This window comes from Chroicocephalus ridibundus, chromosome Z (assembly GCF_963924245.1).
Source record: "Chroicocephalus ridibundus chromosome Z, bChrRid1.1, whole genome shotgun sequence".
In the NCBI taxonomy this organism is placed as follows: Eukaryota; Metazoa; Chordata; class Aves; order Charadriiformes; family Laridae; genus Chroicocephalus; species Chroicocephalus ridibundus.
In genome coordinates, this window is record NC_086316.1 from 19,903,824 (window position 1) to 19,929,992 (window position 26,169).

General features: G+C 40.4%; 1 protein-coding gene across 1 annotated transcript in view; it reads left to right on the forward strand.

Moving 5' to 3' along the window:
• SRFBP1 (serum response factor binding protein 1) overlaps window positions 1-26,169 on the forward strand; it is an 85,238-nt gene that overhangs the window by 28,466 nt on the left and 30,603 nt on the right. The window contains exon 3 of the mRNA XM_063319952.1: window positions 730-802. Within this exon, the coding sequence (XP_063176022.1) occupies window positions 730-802 (73 nt within the window). The remainder of the gene's footprint in view (window positions 1-729; window positions 803-26,169) is intronic.

Below are 26,169 nucleotides of genomic sequence, written 5' to 3' on the forward strand. Positions count from 1 at the left end.
GGAAGCTAATCCCAGTCGGTTACAGAACCTTTTGTAGCACTTTTAAAAGTGTCAGACTTGATCTTTTAGGTTATTTTGCTGTTGAGCATAAGTTACGCAACATTTTCTCACTGCAGTTGTATGCAAGGTTCTATAGCAACAAACAGTGTTCAGTCTGCATAGGTGTATGTGTCAGATTTGTTTTTAATAATTAGTATTAATTAATATTTAAGTTAATAGTTAACGTTTTGTAGATTATGTTTTTAAAGATAACTGGCCCCAAGGAATTTAGGACGTGTCTTGTTGGGGACGGTATGAGATACATCTGTTACTGTGTTCAATGTGTAAATTAAGTGTACTCTTCTCCCACAATCTTAGCAAATTGTGCAAAATAAGAAGCAAGCCCAATGATATTTTATATTTAAATATTACAGCTCTTAAAATGTAATTAGATTTAAGATATCAGTGTCTCCCATGGATTGTTGACAGCAATTGTAGTTACTATCTTCTAATAAGGTAACGTTTGTTTTTCTTATTATTCTGGTAAATCCTCAGTGTTTATTTCTCTGTTCAGAACAGCTGAAGCATTAGATTATGTTCAACTGTTCGCTAAAATGTTCATTTAACAACAAGGGAATGTGTTTATGCTCACTCTTGTGATATTTTTATTTTGCTACTTAGTATTAGCCCACAGGGGAATAAAGTGAACAATACCCAGATTTTTTTAATAAAGTCAGACTTCATTTGCAGGGGTCCAGAAGACTTGAAATTAAAGAACCAAAAACGAGTTGAGAGATTAATAGAAGAAATACATGCCATGAAGGTAATGCCATGTTTAGATATTTAAATATTAGAGGCAATTAATTTTAGTAATAAAAAGCTTTGTCTGTTTTCTGGGACTGCATTACTGAAACTTAACTGAAATATTTCCAGAGTCAGTTTGGTCATTACTGTAACACAGATGGAAAATTAGGCATATTTGCATATTCCCATGTTTGTTTGCTGCATCTGTCAAGGTTTTTGACATCATCAGTCAAGACAATTTGAGTCTTAAGCTTTCCACGCTAAACATGAATTTGGTCAAGGGTGGTGCTTGAAGTTTTTACTGTAACAGTTAAAGCACAGTAATTAAAGGTCTCATGCCATTCAGGAGTATGGAAGGCATTTTTTGTGCCTAACAATACAGTATGCTTGTTATCAGTTTTTAATGATGATGCCACTTGTATTTTACTTTCAACTTGAAAGTTCTGTAGTAGTTTGAAATATTAGCTGCACGGGACTGGTAAGGCTTGAGTCAGACCTTTTTTTATTTTCAGCCTTGCTGTCAGTTGATACAGTTTTTGTATGTTGTGTGTTATGACATACGAGCAAATGCTTTAGAATTTTTGTAATTTTGTAGTGTTTTCTACAAGCCATATCTCAATTTTCACCAATACTGGTTAAAATTGTGTGTGTTGAAATGAGACACGAACTCCAGTTGTAAGGCTTGAGCACAAGAGTCCTGTATAGGCCAAGAAAACATAAAATGGCTGTTTTCTTTGTTTTTCCTTGATGAATGTAATGATTAAATCACCCTTGCCGTTGTGTGTTTCGTTTGGGTGTTTTTTAACTTTTCTCTGTTTTTTTTCTCTTTCCGGGTCCTTGCACGAATCTCAGTCTTCAAAAAGCTGGTAACTGGAAAGGCTTCATTGACCCATTTAGATGTGCGTTGTGACAGATTCATCAGGTGGAATCAGGGGGTTTTAGCACAGTAGTTGCAAAACAAGAGTCTTCACAAATCAGTAAAGGGGAAAAGAAAATGGGCAGCACTGTATTAAAGGGTAAAGCACTGGTCAAGCAACATGACACTCATATTAGGCATTCTGCTTTTCTGGCTTACCATCAGTCTTAAACTTAGTCTTGTGGTTGCACTTTTGGGTTTTTTTTCCATCACATTTATGTGTCTGTTGGAGCATGATGAGGATTCTGGAAAAGTCTCTCAAGAGTGTATATCAAGTGATCAGGTCTGCTGCAGCACTGAGCTCACAAACCCGTGTTTTAAGGCGCTTCTGTGAGCGCTCCTGAAAGAGTTTCACTGCAAGATCCGTTCTGCTCACATCTCCCAGAAGTGTTTGCTTTGTCCACATTGTGCTTTTCCTTCCAGGATTGGGTCATGCAGACATCTTAAATGCTGCCTGCACTGAGGACTGTATTGGCCAAGTGCATTCCAGCTGTTTCTTCACCTGTTGCTAATGAGTGTAGGACTTGTAAGTGTTAACTCTAAGAGTGATTGCAAAGGGAGGACAGATTCGTAATCTGCAGAGCTGAAGGCAAACAAGTTTTGCTTTGAAATAGTTTATAGGAGGGGAGAAGTCTTCAAAGCGAGTGGCTGAGGAAGATGAAAAGCTCTCTCGCTTCTCAGGCAAATAGCTAATACATGTGCTCGGTTATCTGAAATTGAGCTTTAAGTGGTCTTTATTGTTAAAAAAAAATGCACCCTTCTATTAATAGTATTTTTATAGCAAAAAGGTTGGTTTTCTTGGGGTTTTTTAGTCTTCAAAAATGAACAAATAGATGCTTACTAGCTCTACAGTGTATTTGCTTCTTAGACGAAAGAAAAATTCCTGTTTCATATGAATCACAGCCTAAAAGGCACTTGTTGTTTACATATTTTTTCACCGCTGTTGATTTCTAGACTAAGAGAGAGCTTTTTAGTGTTGGCATAGAAATAGGCCTCATTCAGCATTGAATTGTAATAAGACAGCTTTCCCAGAAATCATCAATATTATTTGAGATGTCACTCCCAGAAACCTTTTAAGTTATTGATCAGATGATTCATAAAGAACACTTTGATTTTATATTTTTTACGAATGAATGAACAGAATAGAAATGGTTAATAAGGTAAATTGGTAAGCAGTCTACGAAGTTGCAATTTAGAGCACGCTTGTATCATCCAGACTATTCTATCAGTTTCAGTGTGTGGATCCCAAACCCTTGTCAGAGGAGATGCAAATCCTTTCAAAACTGACTGACTGACTGTGTGCAGAATATAGGAATAGGTTGTGTTCCATGTAATATGCAGAAGTCTATAAACTTCTGTTTACATGTTTTATGTAAGAAAAAATGTCTGCCCTCTCTCTTACTGAATGTTTAGTCTTGAGGAGTATAGCAAGCTGTGAAGAGAAGTTCAGTTGAAAAGGCAAAAAACAACGAAAATAATTACACCAGCCAGAGTGATTTGGATGTTACACCAGAGTTTGACAGCATGTGTATTTTCAGATTAAAAGATATATTGAGATGGCTACTTACAACTTCTAGAACTTCTTTACTGGTTGGACAAAGACACAAAGAGTTGCTGTAGATTGAAGAAAGTACATCTTTGAAAGAAAAGGAAAATGGTACAATTTTTTTCTGAGTTTTTCCCGGTTGCCAAAGACAGTACACCTCTTTCTAAACATCCATCTTTCTTCCTTTAGTCAAGAACAGACCCAGACCACCTTTCCCCTAACACATATCCAGGAAAAAAAAAGCCTTCTGGGGACTCCAGGCATGAATAAGGTCTTTTTTGAAGGACCTTATGTGTCCTGATGACCTCAGAAGGCACGAGAGGAGGGTTTAATTTCACAGGGAATTTGTTTCAAACTCAGGGAAGAGAGACTGAAGTTCTGGGACCTTGACACAGTTGTCTGTCTTACGGAAGTTTTTAACGCGGTGGCTTAAGTTTCTTTTACTCAGGAAAAAAATTGAGGGGTTGAAATCCCAATAAGGGAGAATTCCTTGCCTTCTTAAGAATTCTGCATTCAGCTGCCTATAAACCCACAAACCTTTTGTACTAGCTCATTTACTTGAGGAATCTGTTTCTTGGTCAGCACAGTGTTTCAATATGGCTGCTGCCACTTTGTGGAGCACCTGTTATCTTTCATCCAGACTGCAAACCGGGGGAAAAAAAAAAAAAAGAATCAATTGCCTGACGGTGTATCTGTTTTTATAGGCTGGCTACTGGCAGCTCAGCAGGACTTGTAAGAGCTGTGGTCCTTCTGATGAGACAAATGTTAACTTTCAGTTACAAAATCTTAACTTCTCTTTCTAATGTGGTTCTCTACTACTTACAATCTGATATTATAGGAAGGAGAAAATGCTTGCTATTATTTGATAACTCTTGTCTTGTCTTATTTGATAACTCTTAAGGATGTTTTTTTCCTGTCTTCGAGTAGACCCTAAACAGACACTGCTGATATAATTTCTCTGTAAATATACTGTTTCCTAGGAGTGGGACATAATTAGATGCTCACTTTTCTGGTTAAATACTGTGTCTGTGACTACTTTTTTTATATGCTATCCATACTCACACATACACAGTTCTGCATATATTGAAAACCTAGGAAGTGTTGGTGCTGGGCTGTATTAAGAAAGTTTTTGTTGTTTGAATTTGCAAATAGCATATATTGTTGTGTTATTGTTGGAATGACATTTAATTTTTGATTCTCTATATTTTCGTTGTTAGAACTGGAGATTAAAAATAACTTAATTGGCAAATACAATTAATAATGTCTCAAGCACAATGATCTGAAGTAAACATTGTGGGAAAATGAGAACAGTTAAAAATTCCAGCTACGTGGATGCAGGAACTGGGTTAATTGTTTGCAGGAGTTCTCAAAGCTATTGGAATAGTACAGTGTTTTTTGAGTTCTTCAGATTTTGTTTTGCCAAAGCTGTATAAAATATTTATTTAACAATTCATGAAAGATGGGGAAAAAAGAACAGTATGATCCTTTCTAGTCCATCTACTATGATACTAGTTTTTTAAAATACAAAATTGTGTATACTTAGAGGAATTTTTTTACTTGTTTATCAGGCTTGATGGTACTGTCGAAGTGGATTAATTATACATTTTTAAAAGTTTCTTTACACAAAAATAAGTGATTGTCTAGTGATTTCTTAGCAATGTGTAGCTTATCTTGAATTGTTTCAATTTCTTGGCTGAAATTAGGTCTTAACACAACTTTATGCGGTTGCTTTACTGTGTATTTAGGAGTAGATTTGGCCTTTATCTTACAACAAAAACCTTGGTATTATGGCAATTGCTGCTGTAGTAATGTCATGTTTGGAGGGTGCCCATTAATGAGATATGGAAGAAAGGCTATGTGCAGTGCTTGAAGGGAAAATGTCTTCCAGTTGTTGGGAATGAGCAGCGGTTGGTTACAACCATTGTTAAGTGACTTGGAAAGATACATTCTCTATCCTGGAAATTATCACTGGAGAAACAGATAAATCAATATAATGTTTTTGTTTTAATGCACTTAAAACAGAATATTTATCGCAGGATAATGAGTTCAGTACAAGAGATACAGGAAAAAATAATACTTTATATTATTTTCTCTCAACTTTGTATTTTAGCAAGATAAGAACAGAAACAGAGTTAAGTATGAACTCCAGTATTACTGCCAAGGTTTTTAAAGCCAAATTATTTTGTAAAGGTAGAGCTTCAGTCTAAAGGATGTTTTCACAGTCTTTGACCTTGGAACAAGAATCATCCGATTTCATGAAAGTAACAGTCATATGTATGAGAAAGGGCAACAGCAATGGTTTGGGTTTTGGCTAATGCTTTCATCTTCTTTAGCTTTGGTTTCAGTTAACATTTCACTGTAGAGCTGTCTTAAGAGTAAGGACTAATGCACTTTTTTGCAGTTTTGCTTTTTCTTTCTCCTAGCCTATACTTCCAACAACAGTCTTGGGCATTTTCTTTCATAATAGATAGCAGGCTTTCATATCAATGTTATAGAATCTTTTAACCTTTAAAGGTTTTTGAAAGAGTAATGGGAAGCTCTTAAACTCTAGTGTAATCACTTTAGGGAGGGTCTTTGATGCTTCCCAACAGAAGGCAGAGGCAGGTGTGGTCCAGCTTTGACAGTGGTATGGCCCAGATGCCACTTAAAGACCATTTCAGGGAAGGAAGAAGGGATTTGAACTCAAAGTCATTCAGCCCTCCTTCAGTGGAGCGGTGCAGATCCTTGCTTTGGCAAGTGACTGACTTGTTATCCATGCGTGATGCATTTCTCTACAATAATGCAGGAAACTTGGTTGTTTTGAGTGACGGTTAGATCCATGTGTGCATTACTCAGGCATACACATGCAAGAACACAGGCACTTTTAGGAAACACTGAATTTTACCATTTGTGTTCTCAACAGCACATTCTACTTTGCCAATGGCATTATGTGGCTCTTCTACGTAATGTATGCCCTAGTAAGGCAGATTATTTCTGTTACACCAACTCTGAATATTCATTTATTGGATATCTCAAATTCTGTTAGGACTGAAGTAGAAAGCTCTTCCAAATAGGAAACACAATGTAAAGGGCGCCTAACATAATGCAGAAGAAGACAGCATACATAAACAGTGTGTTCGTGAGCCCAAACACAAAAAGGAAGTCCAGCAAAGGTGGAAGTAACAGGATACTGTCTGGGAGGAATGTAAAGACACTGCCTGAATGAATGCACACAGATAGTGTTAAAAAATACAAAACTCGGATGGATTTTCAACTAGTGAGGAATGTGAAGGTCTACAGGAATGGCTTCTGTAAGTACACTGGGAGCAAAAGTAAAGCTAAAGGAAAGTAAGTGTCCACAGCTCAGTGAGATGATATGGAAAAGGGTGAGGTATTCAGTGGGTTTTTCCCCTCTTTTTTACTGGTCAGTTCTGCCTTTTGGCTTCTCATTTTCCAGAGCCTACAAGCAGAGTCTGTGGGAGTGAAATGTTACCCACAGCAGAAAATGATGCCGTTAAGGAATAAGTTACTTGGACATATACAAGTCCATGGGACCAGGTACCTTGTACTTAAGGTGCAGAAGGATCCGACTAATGTCATGATGAGGCTGCTTTCACGGTTATTGAAAAGTCACAATAACTGAAAAAAAAACCTGAGCAAATAGAGGCTGATCAGTCTTAACTTAATCTCTGGGAATGTTATGGAGCAAGTCTTTCTGGAAGCTAATTCCAGGAACAAGGACAGGAAGATGACTGGGAATAGCCAGAATGGATTTTCCAATGGTAAATTGTGCCTGACTGACCTGATTACCTTCTGTGATGAGATGACTGTCTGCATGGACAAGAAGGAAGCAGCAGATATTGTATGCCTTGACTTTAGCAAAGCCGGTGATGCAACCACCTGTAATTTCCTTGTAGCCCAACTAGGACCAGGAAGACAAAGAAGGTAAATTTGGCCATATTGGAGAGAGCAGCAGCATTCATCAAATTGTGCCTTGAGATTGACAATGAGCCAGTTAAAAGCACAAGGGTCAGCATTACCAGACATACCAATATGGGCCATATTATTGGGAGTGTCTGCTATACAATGCCTGATCAGAAAAAGATAATAGAATCATTGAATCATTTAGGCTGGAAAAGACCCTTGAGATCACTGGGTCCAACCGTAAACCTAACACTGCCAAAACCACCACTAAACCATGTCCCTAAGCACCACATCTACATCTCTTAAATATCTCCAGGGATGATGACTCAACCACTTGCCTGGGCAGCCTGTTCCAATGCTTGATAACCCTTTAGGATGAAATTTCTTTTCCTAATGTCCAATCTGAACCTCCCCTGGCGCAACTTGAAGCCATTTCCTCATCCTGTTATTTGTTACTTGGGAGAAGAGACTGACCCCCACCTTGCTACAACCTCCATTCAGGTAGTTGTAGAGAGCAATAAGGTCTTCCCTCAGCCTCCTTTTCTCCAGCCTAAACAACCCCAGTTCCCTCAACAACTCCTCATAGGACTTGCACTCCAGACCCCTCACCGGCTTCATTGTCCTTCTTTGAATGTGCTCCAGCACCTCAATGTCTTTTTTGCAGTGATTGGCCCAAAACTGAATGCGGTACTTGAGATGCATCCTTCCTCACCAGTGCTGAGTACAGCGGGACTTCTCTAGTCCTGCTGGCCACGCTATTACTGATACAAAGATGAAGAGCCCCTACCAGATGACTTCATGCACCCTGCCCCCTCTGGAAAGCACAACTTCCCTACGTTACACAGCTCCCACCATGCAAAGGCTGCTCATGCCCTGCATTCCAGGCCAAAGCACTGCAGCAGCACAGCCCTCTCAGGGCCATCTGCAAGCAAGGTCCAGCCTTGATGAGTGTCTGATTTCCCCCGTGCTCCCCACCAGCACCCACAGCATTGTCCATCTGCCACCAGGGCCCTGCCTGCCTCCCCCTGCCCTTGCCTCCCTCCGCTTCCCAGGACACCAGAGGCTCCATCTGGCCCAGTTCTGGGGGCTTGCTCCATCCCCTCAGAGGGGACAAATGAAGCCTCCATACCACCTCAGCTGGGCGGAAAGACCTCCTCACACCTCCACCTACCCCACCCCAAGGAGGTGGAGAATGCCTGTCCCTGTCTACTGCACCAGAGGCGGTGATGCTACAGACCATGATGCCGGCAGGACAAAAAGGAGGTGGGAGGGTCACCCTACACCTGTTCTTACCCATCTGGCCAATTTCCACATCATGAGTGATGAGGTTTCAGGAGGAGGACAATGAAATCCAGGGCAAGAGAGGAGGGGTGAAAAAACCCAAAATGGAAAGGAGCAGAGGCAAAAGCATGTCCTGGGGCAGCCTCCAATCCCAGTACTAACTGTTCCTGCTCCTGTGTAGCTTTCGAGACTGGGCATGTTAAGGGTAGTGGGGCTGCACATAGTGTCCCCCACCAGCACTGGCCTAAGACCCCCATCCCAGCCCCATTTTCCCCACCACCAGCTTTCCCCCGTGGCTGCACACACCCTCACCGCAGCATAGGTGAGACCTTTTTCAGACAAGTAAAAGAAGACTCATGTCCACAGCCTCCCCCAGACTTGAATCGCCCCACTATCTGCTGCAGCGATAAAAACCACAGCAGTCAAGGAATCCAGGAGGAATCTGATGACAACTCTCTAACAAAGGTGACTGAGGAGCCAGTGACGGACAATGCTTTGCTGGACCTGATATATACAAACAGGGAAGAACTGGTCAGCAAGATGAAGGTCAGGAGCGCATCGCTGGCAGTGACCCTGAGACTGTGGAATTCAGGATCCTGAGTGAAGGGAAGAAAAAACCTAAGCAGGATCAAAACCCTGGACTTGCAGAGAGCAGAATGTGGCTTTCTCAGGCAGCGGCTTGGAAGAATCCCGTGAGGGTACAGTCCTGGAATGGAGTCCAGGAGAGGTCGATTTTTCAGGTATCACCACCTCTAACCTCAAGAATGAACTATTCAAACACAAAGGAAGTCAAGCAAAGGCAGATGGAGGCCTGCAGGATGAACAAAGAGATTGTGACCCAACTCAAATGTGAAAAGGGAAGCATGCAAGGTGGAAACAGGGGATGAAGGCCTGAGAGTAACGTAGAGACACTGTCCAGGTGTGCACCTCTAGTTAAATAGGGTGATGGGCATGAAGGGCAACACAAAGGACTTCTGCAGGAATATCAGCAGCCACAGGAAGACTACGGAAAATGTGAACCCACTGGTGAGTTGACAGGAGATTCCCGATAAAGGCCATGAAAAAGGACAATCATTCTTCATTGCAGTCTTTACTGGTAAGAGCAGCCTTCAGGAATCCTAGGTCCCTGAAACCAGTGGGAAAGTCCAGACCAGGGAAGACAGAGAGGAAATCTTCTGAAGTTCAGCAAAGGTAAATGTCAAGTCCTGCACCTGGATAGCCGTAAACCCTTGCACCCATCTGTGATGGGGGTGGACAGTCTGGAAAGGACTTTGCAGGAAAGGACCTGGTGCGCTGGTGAACACTAGCTGACTATGAGTAAGCAACACACCCTCATGGCAAAGAAGGACATCAGTCTCCTGGGTTACATTAGGAAAGGGGTTGCCAGTAGGCTGAAGGTTGTGATCCTTCCCCTTTACTCAGACCTGGTGAAACATATCTGAAGTGCTTGGTCCAGTTCTGGGCTCCCCAATACAAGATAGATAAGGACATCCTGGAACGGTCCTGAGGATGACTGTGGGACTAGAACATCAAGGAGCATGTGAGAGTGCTTGAGAAGGCTTGTGTGGGTCTTGTATAAATACCTGATATATTAAATACCTGATGGAAGTACTGGTGCCCACTGATAGAACAAGAGGCAATGGCAGAAACTGAAAGGCAAGAAACTCCATTTAAACTTAAGAGGACACTTTTTCACTGTAAGAGTGATTAAACACTTAAACAGATTACACAGAGAATTTGTGAAGTCTATATCCTTGGAAATACTCAAAACCTGTCTGGACCTAGTCCTAAGGAGTGTTTTCTAGTTGACTTGCTTGAGCAGGCGGGTTGGACTGGAGATCCAACCTCTAGCTGGAGGAGTACTCCAGAGGTTCCCTTCCAAACTCTACTATTCTGTGATCCTGTGGAGAGAGATGAAGAGGACAACTGGGCAATATGTGTGTGTGAAAAACTTTCTGTCTGTCCGGTTCAAAGGGTGGTACAACATCAGTGGCAGGACATCCAACTGGTTGTGATTTCGAGTGGTGTCTCTTAGGGGTCTGTACTGTTTAGTGTGTTAGTAATGCCGTAAATGATGATATGGGGTGCATTCTCTATAGGTTTATGGATGATACCAAACTGGGGGACATGGATGATATGCCTGAGGGCAGCGCTGCTATTCAGAGGGATTTGTACAGGGTAGAAAAATGAGCTGAGAGGAACCACATGCAGTTTAAGAAAAGCAAATGCATAGTCATGTATCTGGGATGGAATAGCTCCAAGCAACAGTCCAGCCTGGGGACTAGTTCACTAGAAAGGACCTTTGTGGAAACATAAGACAAAAAAAGTGCCCTTATGGAAAGGGACATCAACTGCATTGTGGGCTACATTAGTGTAGCTGGCAGGTACAGGACAGTGGTCTTTTCACATCTATTTGGTTGTGGTGGGACTGCAGCTGGAGTGCCGTTTCCAGTTCTGGGCTTCCCAGTACAGGGAATTCATGGACATACTGGAGCAAGTCCAGCAGAGGACCACCAAGCTGGTTGGGGGCAGGAGCATGTGATTTACAAGGTAAGAAAACTGTGTTTGTTCACCCTTAATGAAAAAAGGCTAAGGGCAAACCTTATTGCTGTCTGTAACTACCTAGGATGGCCTAGGAAGATGAAGCCGTTCATTCTTCAGAGGTGTCCAGTGGAAGGATAGTGGGCATAAGTTGCATCCTGGAGAATTCTGACTTGCTGTGTGGGGAGGTGGGGGGGACTTTACCATTGGGGTGACAAAATGCTGAAACAGGTAGCAAAGAGAGGGTGTGGGATCTCAGTCCTTGGGGATGTTCAAAACTTAATGGCCTTGAACAGCTTTCTCAGTTCAGAGCTTTTTGGGCAGAAGATTGTGCTAAATCTGAGGTCTCTTCCAGCCTACAGGAGTATGCTTACACAATCAGAAGTAAGAGGGATTTTAAAGTTAGGAACAGTAAAACTGTAGATGAAGAATAAAATATTTTAGCTTTAGTTAGGAGTGAAAACCATCTCATTCAGTAAGTTGTTATTTTTCCGCCTTAAGAAATAGCTTTGTGAATAAGTCAGTAGAGTTGCATGCCTAGGTTTTGATATACATTAATAACTGTGTTATACTGTAGATTTACCTTCCAAAGAGCATGTGGAAGAGCATAGGAAGAAATAAACAGTATTGAAGATAGGCAGCTAGATCAAGTGCTTGAGAATATGCTGTGTGGAGCAGTACTGTACCTCTGCTGGTCTGGACAGTGGAGTTTAATACTGTTTTAATTGATAAACTTACAGCTATTCTGTTCTGTTCTAGGTTGTATTATTAAACTGGTATTACCAGTAAACAGGCTTGTTTCAGAGAAGATGTAAACAAGTGGCCCTAAGGGCATTTTCCATGCAAAAATGGCAAAGATATTTTCATGACAGTCAGTGTCTCGTGACTGGAGATGGTGAAGAAAGCATTGTGTATTTCTGTATTTAATTGGTTGTGGCATAGTGTTTTATCATCCTTTCTACATGAATCTTGGGCATTGGGTTAGAAGGGTTGGTTGCTGTAACTTCAAGGTCAGAGTTCTGTTGCTTTCACTTTTACAATATGGTCTCTCTCCAGCTCATCTATCAAGACTATCATGATAGGTGGTTGGATGTGCTTAGTGATACATCTTCCTTTTTTCTAATCATGAAGTTCCATGAAATTCCTTTTCTGTGATACCCTTGTAGGAGATAATTCCTCACTAATTATGAGCATTTTGTTTCAAAAGTATTATGACTTTCTGGTACTGAACAAATTCTTACTTGAAACAACTTCTCTCCTTCTGTTTCTGAAATTAAAAAAAAATTACATTAACATTGAAATAATGAACAAGGACAATGTTACATTTCAAGAGAGAAGTAAGGGAGTATATTTATTCCTGGAGCAAATGCTGGTCTATGTAATTGCTCTCCAGTCAAGACAGAAAGGGTGTTGCTTCCAAATGGAATTTACTTCATGGAAATTTCACTTACGCCTGTCTGACAACATGTACATGCACATATCCTTGGAAGTGGATGATGGCAACTTTTTTTATCAAAACACAAATGTTTTGGTCTTCACAGCTTAGGTGGCGTTAAAGTATACAGAATCATAGAATCTTCATGGTTGGAAGGGACCTTTGAGATCATTGAGTCCAACCATACACACACACCAAAAAAACCCCAAACCCTACAATCTCTGCCACTAGAACATGCCCTGAAGTGCCAAATCTAGACATTTCTTAAATACATCTAGGGATGGTGACTCAACCACCTCCCTGGGCAGGCTGTTCCAGTGCCTCACCACCTTTCAGTAAAGTAATTCTTCCTAATATCTAATCTAAACCTCCCCTGCCGCAACTTCAGACCATTTCCTCTGGTCCTGTCATTAATCATCTGGGAGAAGAGGCCAACATCCACCTCTCTCCAACCTCCTTTCAGGTAGTTGTAGAGGGCAATGAGGTCTCCTCCAAGCTAAACATGCCCGGCTCCCTCAGCCTCTCCTCATATGACCTGGTCTCCAGACCCCTCACCAGCCTGGTAGCTCTCCTCTGGACATGCTCCAGCACTTCAATGTCCCTCTTGTACAGAGTGGCCCAGAACTGAACGCAGCACTCGAGGTGAGGCCTCACCAGTGCCGAGTACAGAGGCACCATCACTTCCCTGCTCCTGTTGGCCACGCTATTCCTGAGACAAGCCAGAATGCTGTTGGCCTTCTTGGCCACCTGGGCACACTGCTGGCTCATGTTAAGCTGGCCATCCACCAGCACCCCCAGGTCCTTTTCTGCCGGGCAGCTTTCCAGCCACTCTTCCCCAAGCCTGTAGTGTTGCTTGGGGTTGTTGTGACCAAAATGCAGGACCCAGCACTTGGCCTTATTAAACCTCATACAACTGGCCTTGGCCCATCGATCCAGCCTGTCCAGGTCCCTCTGTAGAGCCTTCGTACCCTCAAGCAGATCAACACTCCCACCTAGTTTGGTGTCATCTGCAAACTTACTGAGGGTGCACTCAGTCCCCTCATCCAGATCATTGATAAAGATATTAAACAAAACTGGTCCCCTGAGGGACACCACTGGTGACGGGCTGCCAAGAGGATTTCACCCCATTAATCACAGCTCTCTGGGCACGGCCATCCAGCCGGATTTTAACCCAGCAAAGAGTACACTTGTCTATGCCATGATTCGCCAGCTTCTCCAGCAGAATGCTGTGGGGGGCGGTGTCAAAGGCCTTACCAAAGTCCAGAGAGACAACGTCCACAGCCTTCCCCGCATTCAGAAGGCGGGTCACATGGTCATAGAAAGAGATCAGGTTGGTTAAGCAGGACATCCCTTTCCTAAACCCATGCTGGCTGGCCCTGATCCCTTGGCTGCCCTGCGCTTGCTGTGAGAGCTCACTCAAAATGATCCTCTCCATGATTTTTCCTGGTATCGAGGTCAGGGTGACAGGCCTGTAGTTCCCTGGATCCTCCTTCTGACCCTTCTTGTAGATGGGCATCACATTAGCCACCCTCCAGTCATCTGGCACCTGCCCTGTTGACCAAGATTGTTGATAAATGAGGGAGAGAGGCTTGGTGAGCTCTCCCACCAGCTCCCTGAGTACTCTTGGGTGAGTCCCACCTGGTCCCATAGACTTATGTACATCTAGGTGCAGAAGCAGATCATTGGCTACTTCCTGCTGGGTTATGGGTGGGTTGTTCTGCTCTCCATCCTTATCTTCTAGCTCAGGAGGCTGAACACCCTGGGGATAGCTGGTCTGACTATTGAAGATGGAGGCAAAGAAGGCATTAAGTATCTCAGCCTTCTCCTCGTCCTTGGTTGCAGCTTTCCCCCCTGCATCCAATAGGGGCTGGAGATTCTCCCTGGCTCTCTTTTTGTTGATGTATTTATAACAAAGAAGAAGTGGTGAGCTGAATGACTGTCTGTTTGGATGCCTTTCTCAGTGTTTAGGAGGTCTGAGGCTTGACCCTTGGTATTCTTATCAATAAGAATGAGGGAGGGAGAATTCATGTTTATGCTAAAATGAGAAACCCCGTATTTAATATAACTTTCCCCAAGTCAGTCTCCTGTTTGCTCCTGTTCCGGGGTCAAAATATCTTAACTGAGCAAGCTTAACAATCTCAGTGTAAGAAAGCTGTAGAATGTGATACGGTTTTTTCCTAGATAGCAAGCATTAAAGAATACTTAGAATTGTAAGGAAAACTGAGAGAAAATTGGGGGGAGGGGGGAAATCTTGTACTGTACAATTTTAATTTGGAATGAGAAAATGGCTGACAGCCATTCCTACTGTTTTATTTCATTATGATAACAGAAGTAATGATTTTTTTTTTACAGCAAATACCCCTTTGGATTGCATAAATAAAGATGGGCTGCATTTCTTAAATATAGAAGTCAGTAAAAACATCACCAGCTTCATTTTCAAGACTTCATTATTGACAAGATTCTTCAATTGAAGCAGTTATCATATGCTTTTTTTCTTATGCTCTAGATTCTTAGTTACAAAGTGAAAACAGATCACAAAGGCAGCTTTTTGTTGGATTTCAGACAACTTAAGGAAAATATTAAAGTAGGTTCTAAGTAAAGATTGTCAACTATTTAAAAAATATGGCTTGCAGATGAAGCTTTTTCCTCTTGAGTCTTGCATAAGAGTTTTACTATCTTATTTTTTTGTAAGGATGCAAAATAAGCTATTTTCACTTTTTAAAAAATATGGCTTGCAGATGAGACTCCATCTCCTTTCTGAATTCTGTATGAGTATTCTTATTGTTTATTTTAATAAAGAAGCAACCTTTGCAGTAGTACAAAACACAAATTAATGCAACCCATATGCCTTAATTTATTTGAAAATTGAGCAGTGACAGCAAACCAAAACACTAATTGTTATTATTATCCTTCAAAATAGTGACAGAAGTGTCAGCATGTTTCTGTGCTCATTTTGAAAATACTTATGCATATTCCAAATAGATAGTATTTTTCTTGTTGACATCTTTCAACATCCCAACTTATATTTCACTTTAGTGCACCAACTTGTGCCTCTTCGTTAACCTTCTCTGTAATTCATCTGAATCTGAGATAGAAAAGACTGTTTCTGTTAGCACTGCATACCTTTTCTTTGCATTTTGGCCATCCCATGCTGAGGTGCACTAGAAGTTGCCAAATAAGATGGTCCTTGTGAGATCTCTGAGGCAGTTCTAGTTAATTTCTTGCTGTATACTAGCTGGTCTTGTACTTAATTTGTTCTGAAGAAGCTAAGAAGAGTATCTCCCCTAAATAATGAATATACTTAGTATGGTAGATCAGTATTAACGCTTCTCAGTATCCTTAACTGTTCCTTTTGGAACTCTTTCTTCTGAAGAAATTTCCCACAGAAATTAGGTGTTTTGTTCTTCCTAGCTATAAAAGAAATTATTCTGGAATATTGTAGTAAAGGTTTTATTCTTATTTCTTCTGATTGGAGGGTTGAGGGGGTGGGGGTGAAGAAAAAAAAAGAGCTAGAGACCTACTGTAAATATCTTTATAGTCACTTGGAAACTAATTAATTCAGAATGGTGTCTGCAGCTGCTCTGACTCCTTATTCCAATTGATGCTTTTGTCTGTAAAATATTATTTCCCCCGTGGTTGCCTCCTGCTTACAAAAAAAAGTCTGTTCTGGGAATGTAATACTAATGTAAATATGACTTCAGTGCTGGACAGACTCATTGGCACTTTTATTAAAGAATGGATTTAGTGAACACATGGATGAATAGGATGAGGCAGAATAATTGTACCTTTAGGAGATGAAAGTCATGCCTTGCAAATAAGTTTGAGTTCTTTGAAGGAGTAAGTACATACACTGGATGTTGCTGGTTGAGTTTGTATATTGTTTTAAATTTCCAAAAAGCTGTTGTCCATCTTTCACCAAAGCCTCTGGTGGTTTTTTATGGTTTAGTTTGGTTTGTTTTTTTAGAAAAAAAATTGTTCATGGATATGAGTTTTCTTCTTTTGGTCCCAGAGTTAAACATAATAGGTGGAAGAGAGGAATAGGTGTTTGGCTTTCATGGTGTTGGAAAGCTAATAGTGGCGTTCTGTGGAGAGCAGTGCTGGAAGTGATTCAGAAAAAGAGAATGAATGACAGCGCTTGATGATCCAAAGTTTCAGAATGGTGAAGATACTAACACTAAGACACTGCAGAATAATACTACAAAACTGACTAAATGGGCAATAAAATAACTGAAGAAATTCAATAGTGATAAATGGAAAGTAAAGCATGTGGCGGTTGTGAGCATTACATTTCCAATGGTTTTTCATTTTCTCTGGATCAAAATTGGGTATTACCAGCGAGGAGATGGATTTTTGAAGTACCGTAGATACCTTTGTGAAAATGCTACATTGCTATTTGTTGTCTTCAGGCAGAAGAAAGTCTGTTCCTATTTAAATCAATTGTTTTACCATATACTGCATAAGTCTTCTTAGTGTATTAAAAAAAAAAAGGCAAAAAAACCCCTTGAAAACCTAGTAAAAGTATAAAGAAGAGTGTAAAGGATGATCAGATATGGCATAGCATCTACAGAAGGTGTAAAAAAAATATTGGAATAGATTGGAATAGGTTTTCCCAGGATACAGGGTGAACTACTGATGTTGGAGCTTTGCACAATTCATGTATTTGTCCTGGATAGTTCTTTTGCACTTTGTATAACAATATTTTGCTCAGGAGCTTCTAGCAGCCAATTTGGAAATCAGTAGGTACTGAAAAAAGCTGTATTTTTCATGTTTTGTTGCCAGGTCTCTTCTTTCCACCTTTACCCCTCACCCTGGGAAAATGAGATAGCAGGTTTGTCTTGCTCAAGTTTCAAGATCTCTGGGAAAGAACAAAAAGTAATTTATTTTTTTTTCCCCATGGCGCTTTAAGAAAAGATTGGAGACGAGTACCTTTCATGCAGGTAGTGCATACTGGGAAAGGGAATGGAAAAAGGAAATTCTTTCTTTCTCCATTGTGTCTAATCTTTGAGCTCTTTTATGCCCTTTTGAAGCAGACAAAGCGGCTGTGTGTGTGGCTCTGAGTATTCTACCTCTTTCTCTCCAGGTTCTTCTGTCTTCATTATTCATTTCGATTTCTATATCTATTTCAACCCAGAACCTAGTGGGTGGGGATTATATTTGTCAGTCGCTGTCTCCACTGGGAACATTGTGAGAATATAGCACATCCTTCTCCTGGCTGCTTTGGTGGCAGTCTTGCTGGCCCAAGCTCCTGCTAGGAGAGAAGGGGCTAAACTGAGAAAGAGGCAGCTTTTTGCTAGTTGTGCATAGCGTCCCCTTCTGGCAAGCAACGCTGTTTTTCTTTAATTTTTACAAAAACAGTTCATCTGGCAACCAGTGATACTGGCAGCGGCTGTGAATACCGGGGATAGTAATTCAAAACCAAAGATGGTTCCAGCCAACACAGGGCTGCTTGGAAATATGTTAACCCTGAAATTGCATGTGGTTGTTATTTTAATATTAGAAAAGCAGCATGGAACAAATTGCCAGTACAGAGTGAAATTACAGATTGTACCAGTCCAAGTGAACACTGACATTCAGAACTAAAAGATGATTGAAGAAAAAAGAATATTTAAGTAACAATAATTTTGGCATCATCATACTTGCTGTACTGAATAATCCAGTGAGCTTGTTTTTTCCTTTTCTATAACTTCTCTTTTGAATGCTTGTAATTGTAGTTTACTTCCATAATACCTTCTACTTCTGAAATTGTCACAAGATTACAGACTTGCTAACTTTTTTTTGTATCATATGATGAAAAGTGATTGTTGCTCCCTGAATGTGGCTACTGAATCAGATGGGAACCTCCAAAATTAAACAATTCATTTAATCTAATTGACTAAATAAAATGCCAAGTTCACAGTGTTCATCTCAGTAGGCTGATGTAATTGCTGGCATTTGACTTGCATACCTCTTGAAATATTAAATTAGTTTATAAACGTGGCAGAAAAGAGCAGCATATACTTGCCAAATAAAGTTTGGGTATTTTACAACAGCTTAAACAAACTAGCCATGTTAACTCTTCATTTGGGGAGTTGTTTTTTTCATTTTGTTTTGTTATTAAACTGCATGAATAAGTAATTTTTGCCTTAGCTGTGTGCTCTGTTTTTAAGAGAGCTTGTACAGCATAGCAGAGTAAGGATATTTAGCTAGAGGAAGGTAACCATATGGACAAAACTATATTTATAGGAATATTGTGTAGTTTTGTTTGATTAATATTTTAATAACTTTATTTTCCAGAGAACAATAAAACCAGAAAACTATAAAATTTTGCAGTGTGAAACTTAGTAGATGAAAACTCACAGGTTGACATTGAATTTCACTTGGATCTAAACTGAGACAGCAATACTGTAGACATTTAGTAATGTTTAAAATTGGTGCCAGCAAAAACCTGACACCAGTGTAGTTTACAAAAGAACAATTGCTAGACAAGTTCCACTTGAAATACATTCTTGCATTCCCAATGATTAACTGTAATTTTGGAGCTCTCTCTTTTAACAGGTTAGTAATAGTTAATTCCCATCAAAAACAAAGGCCTTATATTCATCTAAAGTGAGATGGTTGTACAGCTTTCTATTTTTTTGGGATGTTCTATTCTGATAATTTCCTCTAGTGACTTACTTGGTTTTGTTATTTTAAAATGAGAATTAAGTTTTACTATTTTTCCTTAATCTGTTCTGTAGTATTCCTGCCCAAGTTGTTATTAATCCAACAAGGCTGAAAATTAATGATTTCAAGGAAGATTAATTTTTATTTTGAGAAGTCATATATTAAAATAAAAGACAAGTTAAAACAACATTATATTCTATAAAGCTTTTGAAAATGTAAGGCAATTGATGAAACATGCAAAGTCATTGAAAACATACATGAGATTTTCTTTAGTGTGTACTTTAGGAAAATTAGCAACTGTAGAACCCTTTCTTTTTATGTTTTCCTTCCTCTTTGTAATACAGAATCTACATATTTGATAAGTGAAAAATACTATAATTACTGTAGGACATAATAATAATCTTAAACCCTAATGATACAGGGGAATGTATTTAAATTATAATTCACCTAATTTGTCTGCAATTAGAGAGAAAATGTCTTCATTTCTACTGGATAAAACCTCTGGTTTCAGTATGTGATGATATAGAATCAAGTCATCCAGTCAGGTTGCCGGGAAGAGCTTTGTTGGCTAGACTGGTGGAACAAAAAAAGATCCATGGAATCTTTTTTGTTGTGGTTTTGCTTTCTTGTAGTTTTCTGTTCTTTATGATACAGGTATTTACAGTAAAGCTTGACTTCTACGGAAAGCTAAATCTGTACATCCGCACACTTTGAACTTTTATCAGATTTACTACATTGGCTGTAAGCTTAGCAAAAGTTTACTTAAAGTCATTTATTAGAAGAAGATGTCATTCCTGAAAATGTGCAAACTTCTGAAATAGTATTTATTCAAACAATTTTAGTAAATATTTGTAAGACTGATAAGATGAAAACAGTTTAATAGTGAGACGTTTCCACAACATGCAGAGCATTGCTAATTGGAAAGATATTCCTTCCCCCATTGTAATGCGACATGTAATTTTCATTTAGAAAAAAGAATACATTGGTAATATGCTGATTTAATTGTCTTGCTTATATTAGTTTTGAGTGCACTTATGCCTCAACACACAGTCTTGTCTTTGTCAGTATATTACATTATACTAGATTAAAAGGATTAATCTAGCATAGGATAAATCTAGCATCCATCTTCCCAGACATATTCACTTCACATTGGTTAATTACTGTCTTTTGTGGTCTCTGTTACCACACAGTAGATTACTGTGTATTTTTATAAGCTTTACATGTTTGCACCACTTAGATTTTGTGTCCATTGTAATTTAAAAAACAAAGGTTTATGCCAGTGAGGTGCCAGTGAATCACCAAAGAAACCATGACAGTAGTTCCCAAACAGACTCCCTCGCTTGCTCTGCCTGAAAGGTGCAAGCTATGGTGTAAATATGCACAAATGTTGAAAATCCTGAGTGTCACTTTGCCGAGAAGACAAGCAAGTCAACCTGGGCAAGGCAGAGGGATCCTTAACCTAGTGTGGATAGGTTAAGCATATCTTGTATTTCAGAAGCCTGGAGGAGAGGAGGATCTGTGGGGGCAACCTTATAACAGCCTACCAGTACCTGAAGGGGGCCTACGGGAGAGATGGGGAGGGACTCTTTAACAGGGAGAGGAGTGATAGGACAAGGGGTAATGGTTTTAAACTGAAAGAGGGGAGATTTAGATTAGATATTAGGAAGAAATTCTTTCCTCTGAGGATGGTGAGACGCTGGAACAGGTTGCCCAGAGAAGTTGTGGCTGCCCCATCCCTGGAGGTGTTCAAGACCAGGCTGGATGAGGCTTTGAGCAGCCTAGTCTAGCGGGAGGTGTCCCTGCCCATGGAAGGGGGTTGGAACTAGATGACATTTAAGGTCCCTTCCAGCCCGAACTATTCTATGATTTCTTAACAGCTTCAAACTGAAAGACAAAAGATTTAGATTGGATATCAGGAAGAAATTCATTACTGTGAGGGTGGTGAGGCACTGGAACAGGCTGCCCAGGGAAGTTGTGGCTGCCCCATCCCTGGAAGTGTTCAAGGCCAGGCTGGATGGGGCTTTGAGCAGCCTGGTCTAGTGGGAGGTGTCCCTGCCCAGGGCAGGGGGGTTGGAACTAGATGATCTTTAAGGTCCCTTCCAACCTGAACCATGCTGTAATTCTGTGTGTGATTCTTTACCTAAGCAGTTTATAAATGTTTGTACATGTGTTTCGAGTATTACAAATAAATGCTTTTGATTACATTTTAATTAAATCTAGCATGAACTGAGTGTGGCTTGGGAAGCATAGCAAGATCCTTCTCTGTGTAATATTGGGGGATTCTGTAAACTGGGGGAGCTGAAGTGCTAAAGTTGCCCAGCTCATCCTTTGCCCTGAGTCCTAAGCGTGATTCACCCAAGGAACCCGAGAAAGAATCCCCATTACAGCAGCATGGGTCAGGGGGTGAGTTCACGCTTCAGGGATTGGTGGGTGCAGGTTTTTTTCCAAATGACTGTTAACGGAAATAAAAAAAATAAAAAAAAAGTGAGGAAACCTTTTAGCACGGAGATGTCAGGATGCTTACTTGACTTGCAAAAGGGCAATAATGTTCTGAACATGTGACTGGACAGTCTATATACCTTCTTAATTTTCTGGGCATCAGTCAAATTCAGACCTGTAACAGGGATGGCCTAACAGCACCATCCTAGACTTCCCTGTGAATCAACCTACCTCTAATGAGACTGGGTTTGGCCCTCACTGGATTCTCACCTGTGGATTGAAAACCTCAGCCCTCGTCAGCAGTACCCTTGGTGACTGTCGCGTAACTCTTTCACATCCACGGATGTGAAGCGTTATGTAAAGTGTCTGCTTGCAATCTGCTGCAACAGGAGGCAGTGACAGGTCTTTTTAGAATTGAAATGCTGAGCTGCTGGATTGAATTCCTGATGAAAAACATCTAGTTTTTACTTGCCATGCTTTCATATCGTGCTGTGTTTTTAGTAGAAGTACATGGGTGCAAAGACTGGAGATTTCTAGGGGCTGCTAGCAACAGGATTTTTAGTATCAAAGTAGTGCTACATTTTAATGATTATTCAATCTATTTTCGTAGCACCAAGTAAAATAAATGGTATGGTTGCATCATTTGGGCATTCTCATGTTGTCGTTCAGCCAGAGGAGATAAATGAGGTTTTGGGATTACTTGTCACCGCCAACAAAGCGGGAAATCATTAAAAAAAAAAGTCTGAGTCTTTAGGCATCAAAAGCTTTACTGCAGAAGATGCAGTCACAAGTAGCAAATTCTGAGTTTACCTAACATCAGGTTACAGTTAGGGAAATTTGAGACAAATCAATAGAACTCTCTGGAAGGATTTTATGTAATTTAAAGGTGATGGATAAAGACGAGAGTGACTTGGATTGTCTGGATTCCATTGAGGAAAAAAGTAAAGCCAAATGGAAGATTAAGTTTCCAGGAGCAAGGAAGGCTATGGGCTCTTTGTCTAGAATGAGAGTTCTTTTCTTCTGTATGATATTTCCAAGACAGATAATGCATCCTATGTTATTCCTATTTTTAAAATTGTGGTTAAAAAATGAGAGCAAATGCAGGAAAGACTTACAGAGGTTACATACGGACAGACTTTCCTTCTGTGGTAGATGAAGTTCAGGACATTTAATTAGTCAAAAGTAAGCTGAGGGGTGACTTGGTAATAGTTTATAAGTACTGGTAGGAAGCCAGCCAGCTACTCTAAAGTGTGCTTGATTTTGTCTGTTGCTAAAATTACATAGTGATTTTATAATAAAGCGGGTGTAGCACTGATCTGCTTAATAAACTTATTAACAAGCTTAAGCCACACTTGACTGCACAATATCAAAATTTTTACTTACCAGTTTAAATTTTCTGCCCTACTATTCTGTTTATTAATTCCAAACCAAGACCAAATTCGTCTTGGTTTCACATCTGGTAAAAAGGGGGCTTGGGGGGATATGACTTGGGAGGTGTATTTATTTTAATTTTTTTACATAGGCAGAGTGCCGTTTAGTTTGTAATGGTGGTCCACTAATAAGACATACATCTGTAGAAATTCTCATTTGTCTGTGTATATATATATATGTATATATTTGGGTCACAGTTACTGACAAAGGATACAGATTGGTAAACTGTCAGGGGAAAAAGTGTCACTTTTTCTTCATAATCAGTTAGGTATAACCAATTAGAATACTGCATTTCTTGAAAACAGGCCTTCGTAGCTGAAACAAACTTGTACTTTTATCATGGAGTTTCTTTTGAAAAGCATATAAACTTTCAGGTGAACCATGGCTGATTTATTTCACTACTTTGAAGATATTCTGCTTGTAAGTGCATGATCTCATATTTGTGTACTTTCACAACGGTAGAATTTGCACTAAGAGTCAAAGACTACTTTTGCTCTGAATGACTAAAATACTGAACTTTTACAGACTTAGGGGAACAAATTGGTTGTGACAGAAAGCCATGCAGTGATTAAATTACAGAAAAGAGAAACTGAAGACCTGTTCTGAAATGAGGTGTTTTCCCCCCGCCCCCCATCCCTTTCTCCTTACTAAGGAACATAGAAAAATGACAGAAAATAGCAAAATTAGACTGAAAGCTGAGGAAAAATATAAGCAACTTTGCAAGAAACTTTTACACGTGTTCAAGGGTAAAAATTACGATAATACTTTAAAAGAAGTAAATGCAGTAATGGTTAACAGACTACAGTTGAGATTTCATCAGAAATATTTGATTTTTGGTATGAGTGTTCTGTTACCTCCTTGTGTACACCCTGATTTTGTTACTTATTTTTTGCAGAAATTTCTCCATTTTAAGACAAAAGTCATATTATAAAGATGGTGTATACGGAACAATTTCATAAGGAAAGGCCTAACACTCATATGACTAAGAAAAGATGAAAAAACAATGAGAAAATTAATGAGTTGCATGATAAAGATAAACAGAAAATGCTAGTCAAAACAAAATTGAAATTGGGTAGGTTTTAATAGTGTGAGGACTCCTAAATTGCTTCCACAGGCCACTACTGGCAAACTGTTTCTTCTGAGTCATCTAAAACTGCCTTAGACAGCATGGCTGGGAATACATTTTATGTGAATAATCTTGCATTTCTGAGATGTGTCAAAGCTTCATCCGACAGGGTTTTTTGTGCCTTTCCTGTCTTCTGAAGGCTGTTCAATAAATTACATTTCCATACCCGTTAAGCTAGACACTGTATCTTCCTCAGTATCACTTGGATAAAGTGGTATCGCAGCAGCCATGACCAATATCAGCATGAAATCGTATTTTCAGATGTCATTTGTGCTTGACATACTTCTGTTCAATGGGATCTCCCCTTTCTGTGTAAGGCAGTTATGGTTTATTTAAATAAGTTGATCATTTAAAGAAAAAATTAAAAAAAAAAAAACCACAGACACTGCTGTTCTCAGTTTCTGTAAGCAGTGGGGTGAGCTCGCTGTCTCTGGCAGTGGGCTGGCTTCGGAGCTGCATGGCTGCCCCACAGCCGTGCGCTGACACATCCCTTCCTGGGCCCCAGCACTCCCTTTTCCCAGCCCCGGCCAGGCTTTGCCCACCCCTAGTTACTTTTTCCGCAAATTCCATATTTCGGTGTGACTTCATAGGCGGTCTTGGCTTCGTGTGCTATTGCCAGTACGGCTCCCTTGGTACTGTCAGCCTTGCAAGATGTACCCACCCCATCTCCAAAAGCTGCCCTGTACTCCACCTTTCCATGGAGCTTGTCTGTTTTTCACGTAACTTTCCCTTAATGATCTGTAAAATCCAGCCACTCTGTCAGCTTCTCGCATTATCTGTCACATCCAGCAGTTTTCTTATGTCATGTCCAGTAGTTTTTCACATCCTGTTTATTCAGCTTAATCTCAGGCCAAGGCCTAGTCATCTGCCTGCAGCCGTGACGAGGTCCAACTGGCTGATGGCTTGGTTTCCCTGATGTCCCCCCGCCGGAGCAGCTGCCCGAGTGGCGAACGCCTGGAGGAGCCTCGGTCTCCACATTGTGAAAATTGTTGAAAAATTGTGCAAATCCTAGCTCTGAGACTTATCAGATGGTCCTGCTGCTGCCACTATGTCACCTTCGCCACCTTCTTCCAAGTCTCATCTTGGTTACTCCTGTGGTGGTTGTTGGCTCAGCTCAGGCACCAGAACAGAGAGCTACATCGTTGTACTTTGTGTCATCTACGTTAGCCTGCACAGAGTCTTCCCTTGCTCACGTCCCTGTCTCTTAAAGGGTTTCGTGACAGAAGTTGAGATAGGCATGCAGTCTGTAATTAAAAGAAAATTATTTGTTCTTCTTGTTGCTTACTGTCCATTAGCCATCAGCATGCCAGCGTTTGCCAGCTAGGGCACTGGTGCCATCAGTACTGGCAGCGTATCTCAGTCAGTAGCTCTTGTAGTACCTTTCCCACAAGAGCAAACACGGTCAGCATGCAGGGCAGAAGGGTCTGTTGATCCCAACAGCTGTTTTTTTGTCATCCCTCAAGAGGCAGTCAGTACTTCAACACCTTGTTTTTAAGGCTTGCTTTCTCTTTTTTTAGGTATTTGGGGGTTGTTTAAAATGTTTGCCAGAGAGGATTTTCACGGAGAGAAGGAGAGTGTATGTGTTGGTTGGTAGGGGGGCTTTGTCTGTATTTACCTAACCTGGGATTATTATGGACAGGAGACTTCACAAAGTAGCATACTTATCTGGTTCCCTCTTAACTTTTGTATTCCCTGTATTATGTTGGAACATAACACCTCATTAGTCTTGGAAACTTACTGGCACAGGATGTTATGATACCGAATATCAACATGATTTCAGAAAGCAGCTATAATCTGTGAGGGCATGTGGAAGGTGGTGAGAGCATTCTTTATTATGAGCCTCGAGTAGGGGACCTTTTCAGTGCTAAGAGGATAATAAGTGAAAGGGGAGAGGGTGAACAAAAACACAGAGAGGAATAGAGCTGGTGGAAGGGGATAACAGACAGTGTGACAAAGACAAAAAGTCTACAGTCACTAAGTAACGAGCAATTAAGAAACTACTGGTGTTGCTTTGGGGAAGTCCAGCCTGGACTTTGATAAGAAGTGGAAACAAGATGAACATGAGGACTTGGGGCAGTGGGGGGGGACCTGTGGACTATGCAAAATTTGCTAAACAATGTTTAGGG